The 18,382-nt window shown below is 42.9% G+C and overlaps 1 protein-coding gene across 1 annotated transcript in view; it reads left to right on the top strand.

The window, feature by feature from the left end:
- Positions 1-18,382, top strand: part of LOC127580587 (plexin-D1-like) — a 102,486-nt gene that overhangs the window by 13,967 nt on the left and 70,137 nt on the right. The window contains exon 3 of the mRNA XM_052034174.1: positions 15,831-15,965. Within this exon, the coding sequence (XP_051890134.1) occupies positions 15,831-15,965 (135 nt within the window). The remainder of the gene's footprint in view (positions 1-15,830; positions 15,966-18,382) is intronic.

Here is an 18,382-nt window from a genome sequence, read left to right on the forward strand (position 1 = left end):
CATGCCGCGAAGTCTACATGGATCCTATGCCTCATGACCTTACGGATGAGCCTACCATGGGGAGCCTTATCAGACACCTTACTAAGGTCCGTGTGCACCATATCCACTGCTCTACCTTCATCAATTTATTTGGTCACCTCCTCGAAAAACTCAGGCTTGTGAGGCATGACCTGCCCCTCACAAAGCCATGTTGACTATTCCTAATAAGACTATGCTTTTCCAAATGCACGTAAATCCTGTCCATAAGAATGCTCTCCAATAGCTTGCCCACCACTGATGCAAGACTCACTGGTCTATAATTCCCAGGATTATCCCTATTACTTTTCTTGAACAAGGGAATAACATTTGCCATACTCCAATCCTCTGGTACCACTCCTGTGGCAAGGGAAGATGTGAATATCATCGTCAACGCCCCAGCAATCTCTTCCCTCACTTTCCGTAGTAACCTGGGGTATATCCCATCTGGCCCTGGGAAATTATCTGTCCTAATGTTTTTCAGAAGCTCCAATACTACCTCTTTCTTAACCTGACTATGCTCCAGCACATCAGCCTGTTCTATGCTGTCCCTCTCCCTAGTGAACACTGAAGCAAAGTATTCATTAAGGACCTCCCCTACCTCCTCTACCTCCAGGCACGTTTACTGTCAAAAGTTTGTTAGATTTTTGGAGGGCGTGTGAGTCAATTACATTGGTGGGTCTTGAATCACATGTAGGCCAGATCAGTTACAGATGGCATATTTCCTCCACTGAGGGATATTCGTGGACCAGATGAGTAATGACAACAATCCAGCCATTTTACTAGTGATCATTTCAAAAGATAGTTGTTTTTATTCTAAACTCTAGATATTTAACTGAATTTAAGTTCAACACCTGCTATGGTGGGATTTGAACACTGGATTGCTAGGCTGATGAATGGGCAGCTATTCCTACAACTAAACCACTGTACCATCACCTTATCTGTGAGGTCTCGCATGAGTAAATGGTTACCAAAATAAAAATCAGCCATTTGTTGCAACAGCAAATGTAACGCATGGACAGAAAGTTGTTACTGAAGAGGATATAAAAGAACCAGAGTTAAGTGTTGTCATTTTCACACCATTCCACTGTTCTGCTCTGAACCACACTGCTGAGAACCTTGGTGACCGGTTTGACTCTGAGCTCAGCTTCTGACCTCGTATTTTTTCCACTATGAAGACCAGTTACTTGAACTCCATGGCACTGCCTGACGCCACACCTTCCAAAGCCCATTTGCTACTGAAATCTTCATCCTTTGTTTCTACTAAATTATTCTGATGTATTCATGGAAGGACTTGCATTATCTGCATTCATTCATTCTTACATCCATTCACCTAAAAGAATGCTGCCTCAAACCAAGGTCTCCCTCACTTTTGTCTCCACCATTCACCTAAAAGAATGCTGCCTCAAACCAAGGTCTCCCTCACTTTTGTCTCCACCATTCACCTAAAAGAATGCTGCCTCAAACCAAGGTCTCCCTCACTTTTGTCTCCACAGACCACAATCAGCTCCTGACATTCCAACACCTCCAATTTAAACCTTTCACCTCTGGTTGAAGTATTTTCATGGGCTCACTTGTTGCCATCTATTGTTCCCACTCCCTGGCTTTAGCCTCCAATGTCTTCTTGCCTCTGGCAGTGCCTTCAGCTAGCCAGCTGCCATGTGCTGAGCTACCTTCTTACAGCCTGCCACCTCCTTCCTGCTTTAAGTCAGTCCTTGCTTTGAATATGATTTTGCCTCCCACTCATTGCTTATTTGGTAACACAGTTATTTTATCATGTAATTATCCCACCTTTGTGAACTTTTCCATCCTAAAAGACACTATATTTCAAGTTTCTTTAAACTTAGTTTCTCATTTCTAGCATTTTGCCACTGAATGTGCTGTACACAGGATCTTTGGCTTTAATGTCTGCTTAATTCCATCATGCCCAAATCTGTACAAATGATCGAACTGTGACCCAATCGTTGGCTCACAAAAATTTGTTGCTTCTTTCCTCTTGGGCTTTATGATCTTGACTGCAAGACACAACTCAACTGCATCTTCTCAATCTGCAGCTGTATCAAGGAAAATTCAAGGTGTTGGTGGAAATGTTTTGGAAAGTCACTTGCCATAGGATACTCAGCTTTGACTTTTTCTTGTAGCCACAGTATTCACATGGTTGGTGCAGTTGAGTTTTTACTGCTGAAGATTTCAACTGAATGTCATTAAATTCACAGCTAATCCGCAGATGTAGTCAGACGACAGCACAGTGCTGTACAAGTTCACTTACTCATTCTGCACACTGCTCACAATGAAAATTGAGCTTTCTTCGTTTCTTCAGTTTGCTGCAACCAAAAATGACTTGCAAAGCCCATTGCCGAATCCTAACACTTCTCTATATGCATGAGATGTGGGTTTGACAGATTCCTCCCAGAAACCACAGGGACTGGGTCGCCCTCACTCTCAACTACCTAACCTCAGGGTCACTCACCCAAATCTTCTGATATGTACCTCTTCTCACAGTTTGCTGATGATCGCTGCATTATGGAGATCAATGACACTCTGCTCCACTGGACCTCTCCATTAGCCCACAGGAACCAGCAGAGTGGACACAGGTATTTGCCTGCATTGCTAGCTTCCCAAAGGGGCAACTGCACTCTATCCTTTCGGGGACTCCTGCGTCTGTTCTCAATCAGTATGAAATACAATTTTGGAACTTTTATGACAGTGGCCCCTTCAAACAGAGAAAATCCCACATGAGTAAAGTGATCCACCAGCCTCTTGAGGTCCCTGTCCTCAACCTAGCAGTGCACCTTCTCCCTGCCTTGGGAATCACCGGAGCGTGTAGAGAGCAATATGGAGACACTGGATGTGTACTGGTGTTGTGCACTATTGTCTTGAGGGGTTGTCTGATTCTGGTCTCTGCTGTGTTTCAAAGTACTGGAAGCAATAAGCAATTTGAATGTTAATGGCCAGTGTTCCTGAAACAGTGTGGCATTACACAAACAGTGCGCATCAATATTGCCATCTTTTAAGAGTTTTGTTTTAGAGCTATGTAACGAAGCAATGTTATGGAATATAGTATTGAACATAATAATGTTTTAATGCCCAAAAAATCAGTGCTGATAAATTTCTAGACCCTTGACTGACAACATATTTAAGAATTAATGTAACAAAGGCACTGTGTGAAACTTCATTAATTGTCTACCAAAAGAGTTGGTACACATCTTAATTTTCTTCCTTAAATTTGTTACTGCATCAAATATACTCTTAAAGGCTGGCTTTCCATGATTAATCTCTGCTTTCCTGCATGCTCGTTAACCTTGAATATGGGTTCTGAGATTCTGTGTCTGCCTCTAACTGTTGCTGGTTCCACTGGGTGATACCTGCTGGTTTATTGGCCACAGGATAAGAATTAGAAAGTAATGTAATGAAGAAATAATACAGTGGAGTCTTCCAGTGCTTGTTAGATGTAGATGACCTAGATGGATGTAGGTACACAAATTTTGAAGCTTGAAGATGATACAGGACTTGGAATTTTGCTAACAGAGATCAGGTAAATAACATTCTTTAAGAGGTAATAGACCAGTAGAAAGGGGTCAAGACATGGCAAGTGCAACTAAATGTAAATTAGTGTGAAGGGATGTACTGTTAAAGGAACGTTAATGTATATCCCAGATCCATCTACTCAAAACAGTTCATTTTATGGTTGTATCAAGAGCAGAGGAAGTGGCCTATAGATTTCCAAATCCTTGTAGGTGACAGGGTAAAATGATCAGTGGTTTTAAAAATAGTGGTAAATTTGGTTTTATAAATTGAGGAATAGAATACACAAACAAGGAAGTCAGGCTAAACCATCTGTACCAGGAACCATGAGTATGGTTCTGGGTACCACAATGAAGAAGGATCTCAAGGCCCCAGTGAGGGTTGCAGGACTATGGGTTTCCACACTTGAGAGGTTCAATAATTCTAAATGTTTAAACAATTCTCTTCAGAGATTTACTGTTCAACCATCTTTTTGGCCTATTCCACACCATGGCTTGCTGCTAAATATATTTACGTGTGCATTAATAGGGTCCACTGAACTAATGCATTCTCAGAAAAAAGCACGCTTTGTCAAGTACCTTTCCCTTCCATCTCCAAAAGCAATCCACCTTTAAACAGACTTCCTCCGGAAACACAGAAGTAAGCAATCCTCAGATATACAACCTATTATGTCTGTGCAGTTTATGATTAACAATGCAGCCAAGTACAATACACTGGCATTTCAGATGATTTCTGCTGTTCAAAAGGCTGCACATTCCCAATTCCTGAAAATGTCACAACTTTGAGTGAAATATTGAAAAGACAAAACCAGCTGGATCATGCTGGTGACTGTGTAGGGAACCATGCATCTGCAGTTCCAAAGAAGTACAGAACGCACTGGGGGCCATATGCCTATGCATGCATCCTCCAGCGAGCCAAGCCCCTCTCTCCCACCCCACTGTGGACTCACCATAAGGACCAGGGGTAGTTCCCAAACATACTGAGTTGAAGGGAACCACTTTAATCAAGAACTGAAGGCTGCAGCAAGGGAACACTTTGCATCTGACCCCACAGCTTTACACCAGCCACTACTGGTAAATCTAGCTCAACATCTTTCAAATGATGGCTAAATAAGTGAAGTTAAGTGGTTTGTTTTTGTTCTTTTATTTTAATTAACAGAACAGCATGAACTATTAAGGGCGGTCTGTGTATGGGACCTTAGTTTTCACCACCTTAGTTTCCAGTGCCTGAAACCTTGTCGCTGCTGGTGGAGAACGCTGAATGACACCTGGCCACAGAAAGTAAGTGTGTCTGGGGAGCCAGGCTTTGGGGGAGGGTCCCAGGTTGTACGTAGGGGGCTACTTCTCCAGAAGGCCTCTCTGGCCAGTGCTATGGTGTGGGGAACTGTGTTGTCCCACCAGTCCCTCATCACAGCATCCTCAGAACAGTGATCCAAAGGTTCTGGCAAAAGGAACAATGCAGGAGGAATGACATTATCATGTGTTGCCTGGCCATGGAAATCACAGAAAACAAGGTGCTGCTCGACAGCAAGTAATGACTGAATTTTCCAAGGGATACAAAATGGCCCAGAAATATTAGTTATTGTGTCTCACTATGCAGAATATCAATGTCAACTGTGTGACACTGAAAGATATGAACCAAAGAAATTGAGTTTCCAGGCGTATAATCCATGTGTTACCAATTGTTGTGGAAAAGTATTAAATCACAAGGACTTGGCAGGCAGCTGCTTCAGAAATTTCTATTGTAGCATGATATCATGGAGAGCTCAGACTCCTAAAAGCGGAGTTCCGCAGCTCTGCCCGACCAAGAGATTACAACCTTTATTTATATTACAAGCCTACGTGACTACGAGCATCCAAGCACAAATAGCAGAAGTAAATAGCAGAAGTGAATAGCAGAAGTGAATAGCAGAAGTGAGAAACCATGATTTCAGCCCTAGTCTAGCGCTTTTAAGGAACAAGGGTATAATTAGATTGCCGTATCCTGCGTGGCAGCCATCACCTAACTCTTTGGCTATCGGCAGAACAAAAGTTAACCTTCTAGCTCCACTCCTGCAGAAATTCGAGAACATTCTCAATTGTCTTTCACATTTCTCCCACATATTGCTGCACTCTAGTGTCAGGGGCAGCTACAGGACACACCAGCACCAATAAACACAACGCTAATACTACCAGTGGTAACTATTCTTGAGCACACTAATGCTGGTAAAACTACAAGCAAACTGGTGCTGGTATGCCTTGGAAATCCAGATCAATCTAGTGGGTGTAGTCAGTGTGTCTGGTATGAGAGTGCTCCATGGTGTTCACCAGCCCCAAATGCATTGATTGTTACTAGTGTTCTCCATTGTTTTATTGGCAGTAGCATTCTCCATTACATTTACTGACATTAGCATTCTCCGCCAGTATGCTCCATTGCATTTCAGAGAGTCAGAGTCTTAGAGCACAGAAACAGACACTTCAGCCCACCACGTCCAAGTATTCATCCATGCTAGTCCCATTGACCAGCACTTTGTTTGTAGCTTTCTATGTCTTGGTGATTCAAATGTTCATGTGGATAATTAAATGTTGAGGGAGTACATATGGACCAAGTGCATGTAGATGGGATTAGTCTGGATGGGCATAATGGTCGGCACAGACATCATAGGCCAAAGGCCCTGTTCTTCTGCTGTACTGTTCTGTGTTATCACATGATGATTGAAATTGCTATCTTAAATCTGCACCTAATTGCCCTTGCATGCTATGTCCATGCCAGTATACAATTACAATGTTCGAGCCTCAGCCTATGTCCCTTTTAGCATTCAGGCTGTTTCATTCATGAAATCCTTTGACAAATGGGTGCACTTTGGTGGAAAGAAGTTTTATAGGGAAAGCTGTAAGTCGTTCCTAATGGATGGCGAGTATATAAGTCAGTCAGCTAACTGATTTGCCCATGTGTGGCCAACAAAGAAACAGATGGTCATAGAGTTTTACAGCATAGAAGTGGGCCCTTTGGCCCACCACATCTATACTGACATTTTTGCCCATCTACACTAATCTCATATGACACATTCAGTCTGTATCCTGCTATGCTTTGCCTATTCAAGTGTCTGTCTTAAACGTAACGATTGTATCTGATCCCACCACCTCCTTTGGCAGCGAGTTCCAGATGTCAAGCACTCTCTGTGTAAAAGATCTTTAGACAGCAAACACCTCTTCCCTCCAGTCACCCAAGAAGAAGCAGAAAGTAATTTGGCTTTAATTTTGGCAATTTTAACTCAATCCCAGAAGTCCTGAAATTATCAATGTTGTTCTGCAATGTAGAATTGCCCGCTAAACTGGCCTGCTGTAGTTGCATTTGGCTTACTTGAATGACCTGGTCCCAGTTCATCTGCTGTTGTTCATTGTTTACTGCTTCATCCTCAAGCTAAAGGCCCACGTGTCAGACGCACTGTCTGGTGCACCGGTGCTGCGATCAGCCATCTCTTGGTTCTCTATCCATGGAAGCAAACATTAATAATTGGTATCCTTTGAAGCAATGACGCATCTTCTGCCTCCTTTCCTTGCTTCAGCTTTCTCCTTACCTTTCCACTTGAGTAACACTGAACCTTATTGGGTGAATTTTTTTTTACATAGGTATTAATATTCTAAGCACAACACTACTCCACCACCCTCCTCTGGAACTGTCCTCTTTTCAGTCCCTCCTCCTCACCTCTTTTCCTGTTACACCGATGGCTGTATTGGTGCTGCTTCCTGCACTTGTACAGAACTTGACTGCTTCATCATCTTTGCTGCCAACTTTCACCCTGCTCTCTGTCACATGGTCCTCGTCTGACTCTTTCCTTCCTCTTCTTGACTTTTCTATGTCCATCACACAGATCAATATCCATGACAAGACAATCAATGCTCACTGCTATCTCCACTACATCTCCTCCCTCCCTGATTCCTGTGAGGTCTATTCCATTCTCCTAGTTTCTCCAGTTTTGTCACATCTGTTCTGATGATGTCATTTTCCACACCAGTGCTTTTCAGATGTCTTGGTTTTTCCTCAATCACAGTGTCCCTTCCTCAGCCTAGAGATTTTGCCATGGTAACAACGGTGGTCACTGGCCAAATTTTCTGTGATAGAGAAAGCTGTGCAGCCTTACAAATAGTGATAATGGAGGGAACAATAGCTTCCATCACATCCAACAGGTAATGAGAAAGACTGTAGGATCCAGAGATTCTGTTAACACACGAAGCAGGTTCCCAGCAAAGGCCAGGTGCAACCCTGAGACCCATATGAGTAGCCACACCCAGCTTGCCCATCAACAGCCCTCACAGGTAGTCTCTGCACACTGCCACAGGGGTTCACTTTGTACTGAGCAATGTGCCGATGAGATCACTGTTTCTTCGCAACACGAGCACCAGCAGGGCTTTGTGCCAGGTTCCTAGCACAATGTTGCATATCCAAGCAAATTTTTTTTAAGAGTATAGGGAGGGTACATACCTGCTTGTATTTGGACTGCAGGACTAAGAATGCTGTAATGAATTAGTGCTCTGTGAGGTAGCGCTAGGTAGGGTATCAGTGCACTAACTGAGACAGTCATTCATATCAGGCATGATTTAAAAAAAGCCTTGCTTGTATGCCAAATACTTGTGGAAGATAGCCATGATCCATCAGTTAGAAAATTACTATCATCAGGGCAGGATCCTTTTTGCAGTATTTGCAACAGGAAGGCTTTTATCTGTGCCACTTTCTTCAATGTCATTTAAAATAGCAAGACGCAGTTCAATACACTCATTGCAGTCAAAAATGCCATTTCAGTAACTCAGTTATTCCTGCTCTCAGTTTCAGTGTTTCCAGCTGGGGCAGCATAAAGTTTTGGGTGCTTATCGCTGGTGGATGGGCTAGCCCTTAACCATGCCCCTTTTCTGTGGGGTTACAAAAGCATCTATCATAATTTTCAGCCTACATGGATGCCTCCACCTCACTGCCTCATTCTATCATGTTGTTGATCTTCAATCTATTGTCACATGACGTACTTTGGGATTATGTTAATTGAGTCATAGAGTCACACAGCACTAAGATAGAATCCTTCACTACCACATCCACGCTGACCATCATGCAACCACCTGTCCTAATCCCATTTACCGGCACTTGATCTGTATATTTCAATACCTTGGCATTTCAAGTGGTCAGCTAGTTACTTTATAAATATTATGGAGTATCTGCCACCACCACCTTCTCAGACAGTGGGTTCCAGATTGCAACTATGCTCTGGATGAAATAATTTTTCCTCAGGTTCCCTCTAATTCTCTTACTCCACACCTTAAACCTATGCCCTCTGGTTTTAGATGTCTCTGCTATGGGCAAAAGTTTCTCACTATTCACCCTATCCATGCCCCTCATAATTTTGCACACCTCTATCAGGTCCCTCCCCAGCCTCTCCTCATAACTCAAATGATCCATTGCAGGTAACATCCTCTGAATCATCTCCAATGCAGTCACATCCCTCCTTTATGTAACAACCAGAACTGCACACGATACTTTGGCTGACACACACAGAGACTCAAGAGATTCTGCAGATGCTGGAATCTGGAGCAACACACACAAAATGCTGGAGGAACTCAGCAGGTCAGGCAGTATCTATGGAGGGTGATAAACAGTCAAGGTTTTGGGCCAAGACCCTTTATCAGGACTGATGAAGGGTCTCTGCCCAAAATGTCGACTGTTTATTTCCTTCCATAGATGCTGCCTGACCCGCTGAGTTACTCCAGCATTGTGTGTGTGTTGCACAATACTTCAGCTGTGGCCTAATCAAAGTTTTATAAAATTGTATCATGACCTCCATGCTCTTGTATTCTATGTCCTGGCTAATGTAGGCCAGCACTGAACAGTATTCAAAGCTGCAGCTACATCTGGGGTTACTCAACAAAGGAAAATAAATAATGCTTGTGAAGCTTCATTCACAAATACTGGGTGTGTGTATGGGGGGGAGGGTGGGTGCAGGAGTGTGTGTGAGGAGTAGCAGTGTGTCTGAAGGGGTCGAACACCTTACATGATGCACCTTTAACATGCTGATACATTTTAATTCTCTACTCCAGAGGTGCTGTAGAGGCTCTGTCATTGAATGCATTCAAAGCAGAGATTGATAGATTTTTGGATACTGTATTGAGGGATATGAGCATGAGTTTGTGGAATAATATCAGCCATAACCTTGTTGAATGGCAGCGCATGCTTGAGTGGCCAAACGGTCTCCTCCTGCTCCTGTTTATATTATAATGTTAAATGCATCCATGAAGACAGTATTTATGAGCCTGGGTGTACTATGCAAGATGACTTTTGAAATACTTTGCCACCAAACATTGCAATTAGTTGAGAGATGAATGCCTTCAATGTTCTTTTGGGAGTGCCACCTCTGTTAATATGCAGCAACAGCAAAGAGTCTCAGACTACATATAGATAATGGAACTCTTCTACACATTTCAGTTAATCAACTGATCAAAGGTATGTACTTTTTCTTTTGTCATCATTTTGTTTTATTTTTCTTACATATCAAAATTTCCTTTTCAACTCACATTGTCTTTTTCCTGGGGAAGGGGAATTAAAAACTGGAGGACATAGGTTTAAGATGAGAGGTGAAAGATTTAAAAGGGACCTGAGCTCAGCATGGACAGAAGAATGGCTGACTGGCAGAAGTCAGAGAGTGAGGATAAAGGGGTCCTTTTCAGGATGGCTGCCAGTGACTAGTGGAGTTCCGCAGGGGTCAATGTTGGGGCCACAACTTTTCACTTATATACATTAATGATCTGGATGAAGGAACTGATGGCATTGTGGCCAAGTTTGCAGATGATACAAAGATAGGTGGAGGGACAGGTAGTGCTGTGGAGGAAGGGAGTCTGGAGAAGGGCTTGGACAGGTTGGGAGAGTGGGAAGATGGAATACAGCATGGAGAAGTGTGGGGTTATGCACTTTGGTAGGAAGAAGGTGCAGACTATTTTCTAAATGAGGAGAGAATTCAGAAATCGGAGGTGCAAAGGGATTTGGGAGTCCTAGTTCAAGATTCCTTTAAAGTTAACTTGCAGGTTGAGTCAGTAGTAAGGAAGGCAAATGCAATGTTAGCATTCATTTTGTAAGGACTGGAATATGAAGGCAAGGATGTACTGCTGAGGCTTTATAAAGCAATGGTCAGACTGCATTTGGAATATTGTGAGGGGCCCTGTATCTAAGCAAAGATGTATTGGCCCTGGAAAGGGTCCAGAGGAGGTTCACAAGAATGATTCCAGCAATGAAAGGCTTAATAAGGCTTAATGTATGAAGAGCATTTGATGGCTTTGGGCCTGCACTTGAAAGGATAAGTGGGGGGGGGGGGGGGTTGGGGGGGGGTGCGATCTTCATGAAACCTACTACCAAATACTGAAAGGCCTGGATAGAGTGGATGTGGAGAGGATGCTTCCATTAGCAGGACAGTCTAGGATCCGAGGACATAGCCTCAGAATAAAAGGACGTCCCTTTAAAACTGAGATGAAGAGGAATTTCTTTAGCCAGAGGGTGGTGAATCTGTGGAATTCATTGCCACAGAGGGTGATGGAGGGCAAGTCATTGGATGTATTTAAGGCAGAAATTGATAAATTCTTGATTGGTAAAGAGGTTAAGGGTTACAGGGAGAAGGCAGGAGAATGGGGTCGAAAAAATATCAGCCATGATCGAATGGCAGATGAGACTTGATGGGCCAAATAGCTTAATTCTGCTCCTATATCTTATGGTCTAATTGATCTGAATATAACCATCTGGAAGAATTCTGCTTGGTTCCTTAGGGCAGTGCTGTCTGTAAAATATGTCTGCCAGAGTGGACTCCCTTAGAATGAAGATAACATGATATTCCAGGAAAATTCCTCTTATGATCAATGACAGTTAAATTTTGAGCAGAGATAGGTCCTCCTGACTCATAAAGAGCTCTGGCTTCTGAAGTGCAGTTGATCACCAGCTGAACTATAGAGAAGCCAATGAGGACACAAGCTCACAAAACTACATTCTTATCACTGTAGAAAAGTAGAGGACATCCCTTTTCCGAGAGAATGCAGCATCTGTGACCTCTCTGGTGCTGTGGTGAGCAAACTGTGAGATATGGCATTATCATAGTCAAATGGTTAAAAACAACCAGCCCAGAACAGAAGAATGATATTCTCAGTTTGAACCAACATTTGAGTTGCCACATACAAGAATGGTTAATGGCTCATGAAGTTCTCCGAGAAAATATTAGCTAGAAAACAACTTAATAGTAAGAGTCAATTTCTGAGTATTGATTAATCAGTCACAGAATTATGAATCAGGAACTGTGTAGAGAAGCCATCCGTGGCAATTGAATTGTGAAATAGATGTAACTACAGATTGAAACTAGACCTTCACAGATAAGGGAACGATGCTACAAACATTCTCTCATTTTCATTATTCTCATTGGGGAGTTACCTAGGTTTGTGGGGACTCAAGGTGTCAGAGGCCTAATAAATTTCAAAACAAGACAATGACCATCTGGTTGGAGTGTGATAAGAAACCATGAGTCCACACTGGAACAGCTCCCATGGCATCCAAGACCTCAAAATGGGCAGAAGAGCTAGTTATTACTATGGTAATGAGAGATAACTAGAGACCTAGGTTAAGATAGTAAAATACTTAGGTGGTGAGACTTAGTCACGAGACCCACATGGGGAAACTGTCAGGAGCAACTGATTACGCAGTCCTCTTTGCCTGGTTGGCTCAGTAGAAATAACTAGGATGCTACACAGTTGGCGAAGAGGAAAAAAGTAGTGTAGCAATCAGTAGTCAAGCTGCAATGGCATGAAGATAGACAAAATGGGTCAGACCTGGACGGAAATATCAGTGGTAGAAGAATATTTGGGACAGGAAGGCATGTGTCTTGGAAATGAATACCACCACGGAGGCAGTAATATCAAGTAGTTTTCAAGTCCTCGAGGCCCTGGCCAGGAAAAAGAAGGAGGCATGGGTCAGGTACAGGCAGCTGGGATCAAGCGAATGCCTGGAGGAGTATTGGGGATGCAGGAGTGTACTCTAGAAGGAAATCAGGAGGGCAAAAAGGGGGCATGAGATAACTTTGGCAGAGAAGATTAAGGAGAATCCAAAGAGATTTTATAAGTATGTTAGGGGAAAAAGAGTAACTAGAGAGAGAATAGGGCTCCTCAAAGACCAAAGGGAAGACCTTTGTGTGGAACCGCAGGAGATGGGCAAGGTCCTTAATGAATATTTCTCTTCTGCTTTTCGTGTGGAGAAAGACATGAAGACTTCAGAACTAGGAAAAGTAAATGGGGAGGTCTTGGGGATAGTCTGCATTACAGTTGAGGAGGTGCTGGATAACTTAAAAGGTATGAAGGTACAAATCTCCAGGGCCTGACCAGGTATATCCAAGAACACTGTGGGAGGCTAGAGGAGAAATTGCAGGAGGCCTGGCTGAGATATTTGCAAATTCGTTAGCCACAGATGAGGTGCTGGTAGACTGAAAGGTAGTGAATGTTGTGCCTTTATTTAAGAAGGGCAGCAAAGAAAAAATTCAGAACTATAGACCAGTAAGTCTAACATCTGCGGTAGGTAAGTTACTGGAGAGGTTTCTGAAGGATAAGATATACGTACATCTGGAAAGACACAGGTTGATTAGGCTTTTTATATGGGAGATCATGTCTTATGAACTTGATTGAGTTTTTTGATGATGTAGCCAAGAAAGTTGATGAGGGAAGGGTAGTAGATGTAGTTTATATGGACCAATAAGGCCTTTGATAAGGTTCCACATGATAGGTGCTCTGAAAGGATAGATCGCATGGAATCCAGGGAGAGCTGGCTAATTGCATATACAGTTGGCTTGATGGTAGAAAGCAGAGGGTGATGGTGGAAGGTTGTTTCTTGGACTGGAGGCCCGTGACTAGTGGTGTACCTCAGGGGTCAGTGATGGGCCCATTGTTGTTTGTCATCTATATAAACGATTTGGATAGGAATGTACAAGGCATGGTTAGTAAGTTTGCAGATGACACTAAAATAGGTGGTATAGTGGACAACGAAGAAGGTTATCAAAAATTACTGGGGGGATCTTGATTAGCTGAGGAAGTGGACTGAGGAATGGCAAATGGAGTTTAATTCAGATAACTTGCATTTGGAAAGTCAAATACGGGTAGGACTTTCACAGTGAATGGCAGGGCCCTGAGCAGTGTTGTAGAACAGAGGGACCTTGGACTACAAGTAGATAGTTCACTGAAAGTGCAGTCACAGGGAGACAGGGTGTTGAAGAAGGCTTTTAGCATGCTGGCCTTCATAAGTTGGGGCACTGAGTATAAAAGTTGGGAGGTCATGGTGTGGTTGTACTGGACGCTGGTGAGGCCGCACTTTGAGTACTGTGTTCAATTTTGGTCACCCTGCAATAGGCAAGATATTATTGAAATGGAAAGAATAGAGAAAAGATTTAAAGAATGCTGCCAGGACTAGAGGGATGGATTTATAGGGAGAGGTTGGACAGGCTAGGACTTAAGAGTTTAGGAGACTGAGAGGTGATTTTATAGAGGTGCATAAAATCATGAGAGGCATAGGTAGGGTGAATGCACTCAGTCTTTTTCCCATGGTTGGGGAATCAAGAACTAGAGGGCACGGGTTTAAGGTGAGAGGGGAAAGATTTATTACGAACTTGAGGGGCAACTATTTTTACACAAAGGGTGGTATCTATGTGGAATCAGCTGCCAGAGGAAGTGGTTGAGATCGGTACAATAACAACTTTTAAATGACAGTTAGACTCAGCCAGTTCCACCATGGACACAACTCTCCCCACCATCGAGGACACCTTCAAGAGGTGGTGCCTCAAGAGGGTGACATCCATCACTAAGGACCCTCACCATCCAGGTCATGCCCTCATCTCGTTACTATCATTGAGCAGGAAGTAGAGGAGCATGAAGACCCACAGTCATCAATTTAGGAACAGCTTCTTCCCCTCTGCCATCAGATTTCTGAACGATCCATGAACCCGTGAACACTACTATGTTATTCCTTTTTTTCGCACTATTTATTTCTCTCTCTCTCTCTCTCTCTCTCTCTCTCTCTCTCTCTCTCTATCTATCTATCTCTCTCTATTTATTTATTTTGTGATTTATAGTAATTCCATGTCTTTGCACTGTATTGCTGCTGCAAAGCAACAAATTCCACGATAGTGATAATAATCCTGATTATGATTCTGACAGGTACATGGATTGGAAAGGCTTACAAGCTTATGGGCCAGATGCTGACAAATGGGACCAGCTTGGATGGGGCATCTTGGTCGGCATGGACCAGTTGGACCAAAGGGCCTGTTTTCGTGCTGTATAACTCTATGACTTTAAGTGCCAGTTTTTAAGTAGGACTCAATAGAAGAGTCCATGTGATGAGGGTACTTTCATGCCCGTGAATACATCCTCCAGGGAGCTCTGCAGCTACTTGCAGAAACCTCCCATTGTGAGTAGCCCTTTAAATGGTGTTACATTGAGTACATGGTACCACAGACACCTGTCCTTCTGTGACTTTCAGATGTCTGCCATTGCCCTAGACCAGGGACCTCCAATTTGTATTGGCAACAGCTGAGAAGTGGCATTGTGTGTGTAATGCTGAAAGCGCATCAGATGCACAGGTGGGATCCTGTCCTGAGTGCGTGATGCAATGAGAAACAGTCGCAATCTCATTCCATTTCAGCTGAAACCCATTTGTTATCACATAGCGCAGAATAATCATCAGATTTCCAGGTACTGCAGTCAGTTCATTTACAACATCACTTACACAAGATGCTGGAGATTACTATTTGGGACTTGACACTATTTTAGTCATGCATTCTGATATTTTATAATGATCCTTACTGATAGCATGTCTGGATGTCTCTGGTTCATGTTGCACTTTTATGCATAGTTTTGCTTTGTGTAAGAACGAAGAAGAATAAAAAGAAGAAAGAAAGACTTCTTTTCCAATGAGTCTTGTCCTAATGCAGGGTCTCGACCTGAAACGTCGACCACCCCTCTGCATCCACAGATGCTGCTTGACCCACTGAATTCCTCCAGCAGTTCTTCTCTGTGACTTGTTTTACAACACTGTTGTTGATGACCTCAGGCTATTTCATGCTTTTGAAGTGGAATCAGTTGTCACTGGAAGATTGGGAGATGCAGCAGCCAACCTGAGCACGCACACTCTGACAAACCAATCATGAGAAATGTGAATGGGAGTAGCAGTTTGAGCAGTTAGTTCAGGACTCAGACTGTGGAAGCAATGTCCATATGATTCTATTTGCAGATTTATTAACTGCATGACTTTTATTGCAGCTGGTTCTGGATAAAAATATGAAAGTCATCCGCCCAAGCATTCTGATTGAACTGAAAGATGAATCTCCAATTCGCCACAACATAATGCTTGATAAAGTGGACCCAAGTTACTTCTACCTGTTAACTGAGAGGATGGTAAGCTGATATTTTTTCACAGTCTTTCATATTTCTGTCCTGTATTTAAATTGTTTCATTCCTGGGATATGGCATCGTTGGCAAGGTTAATGCTAGTTACCCTCTGTAGACGCCCGGGAAGGTGGATATTGGCTGGCCGTTTGATCTATTGCTATGTGATGGGCTCAGCCTCTTGCAGGACATTTAAAGATCGTGTTAGCAGGGGACTGGAGTCATATAAACTCCAGAATGGGGAGGGGGGAAGTCAGCAGGTTTCCCTCCCTGAAGGTCTTTGATGAACTGGTTGGGGTTTTACAATAAAAATAATCCATGTTTTGTCTAATACAGTTAGATTCTCATCAGAACAGGGAAAAGAAAGAAAGGGTAAAAAACAGGTTTTTTATAGGTTAAAGACCTTTCACATAATGAATATTTTGCCTTGATCATCTCTACTCAAATCTTCAAAGGATTTGGTTTTTAATGGTTTCAAATAGTGACTACACCAGGATGAAGATGGTTGGGTGATTTCCAGTTACTGAGTTTCTCCGCTTTTATTGAACAAAGTTGCGATCGTTTCTATCATTAGTTCACTTTCCTCTGCTCTCTAAACAGACAGCAGAATAATTTCTGAGTAAGTTCATATTGTTTGCTGTAGAGTTGACCATTGTGAGGACACCATTGTTCCTGCTCTGCCTCCACTCATCGTCTGATACAGTGTTATTTGTTTCCGGCTGCTTTGTAATTCCATGAGTGAGGAGGAAAATTTCGTTTCTGTTTTTAATTAATTCCTCCTTGTGATCACTTTGACTGCTTAAAGAGCAGTAGAGTAAAATGTAGTGACAGATCTTCCTCAACCACCTACCGAACTCCATCTTTCCAGATTTTTTTTATTTGGAATCAATTTCTTTTGGAGTCTAAACTTGTGAAATTGTTATTTAAATTACTTCCTATAATTGACTGAACAGGTGGTCCATCTGGTGGCTGCCTTATGACTGATGGCTGGTTTGTCTCAACTCTACCTTAATGGTGTAAGAGGGCTTTTCTTTGATAAGACGAGGTTCCAAGCTTTCTGCATTATATAATTGAATATTAAAATATGTTTCTCAGTAATATATACTGTAGGATCTTCATATTGTTGGTAGCATCATCATCTCAAAACCAACTGGAAGAGTAGGGGCTGAAACTGATGCTGTGCCATAGTGAACACAGCTTTCACTTCGACAGATCTGCACTTGCATTATGTTGGCTCCATTTTAGCCTATCACTCCGGACCAATTTCACCCCAAACGTTTTGATACCAGACTCAATTTAGTAATTGTCAACAGCAGCTGGTATACTTTCCATTCCAAAATTTAAACAAAAAGCACGAACATTGTACTTTTCATCACCTCTGTGCTCCCCACCAAACTGCACACCATCCTGGTGTCATTCTTTTCACAGAGAGGTGAAGGTCCTGAGAACCCCCAACCAGTAACACTGTGGGAACTCCTCCACCATGGGGGTCCAGAGGATGTAGATGATACTAGCAACCCCAGCATTCACTGTCCTTTGAATCAGATGGTTTCTGGTCCATTTCAGAGAACAGAAAATAACGAGCCACATCAGTGGGTCTGGAGTCATATCAAGGTCAGAAAAGGATGGCAAGGTTCCTTTCCTGAAGGAGACTGGTGAACCAGATGCAGTAGTTTAAAAGGAAAGCTCACCAACATGGTCTCAAGGCAGCCAAGGATGGCCAATAAAAGTCTCCACTGTTCACCCTGAGGAAACAAGAAAAGCAGAGAAATACAAAACTCAGGAGATTTGCACCGCAATGCTTGCTGGCTGCCAAGCCTTCAAGGTTTTGCTCTTTCATTTTAATAAGCAGAAAATCAGAGGCCAGCAAAGTGGAAATCCCCAGTCTGTATGTCTCTGGAAAGTGTGCCTTAGACTGAGGATGTAGTTGCATCAAAGGTTTACTTCAGTTTCATACTTTGGTCTTAAAACACTGAATAAGTGGCACAAGAACATTTTAAACAGAGTGCAGCAGTCTAGAATATTTACAGATACAAATTTACCATGAGGAATAACATGACACAATTTTCAAACTAACTAGATATGCTTTGCGTGCGCTTACAAAGATTCATTTGCCTTTGATGTACTCATGAGGATGTATTTTGTGAGTTCCAGAGAAAAAATTAGCTGGGAGGGGATGGTGGGGCATGTGGGCAATAAGGCAATTGACGGTAGAAAAATAAAGAAGTGTGGTGACTCACCGTCCACGCAGGCGAACTGGCTCGGCGGTCGGGGCGTGTGTCGTCGGAACGGCGGGGCCCAAGATGGCACTGGGCCTTCGTCTTCCCCGAGCGATGGGGGAGAACCCGCATGCGCAAAAAAGATTTCGATGACGTAGCACGTACGTCATTTCCGTTTTCGGAAGGCGGGAACCGCGCAGCTTAGAA

This window comes from Pristis pectinata, chromosome 19 (assembly GCF_009764475.1).
Source record: "Pristis pectinata isolate sPriPec2 chromosome 19, sPriPec2.1.pri, whole genome shotgun sequence".
Lineage (NCBI taxonomy): Eukaryota > Metazoa > Chordata > Chondrichthyes > Rhinopristiformes > Pristidae > Pristis > Pristis pectinata.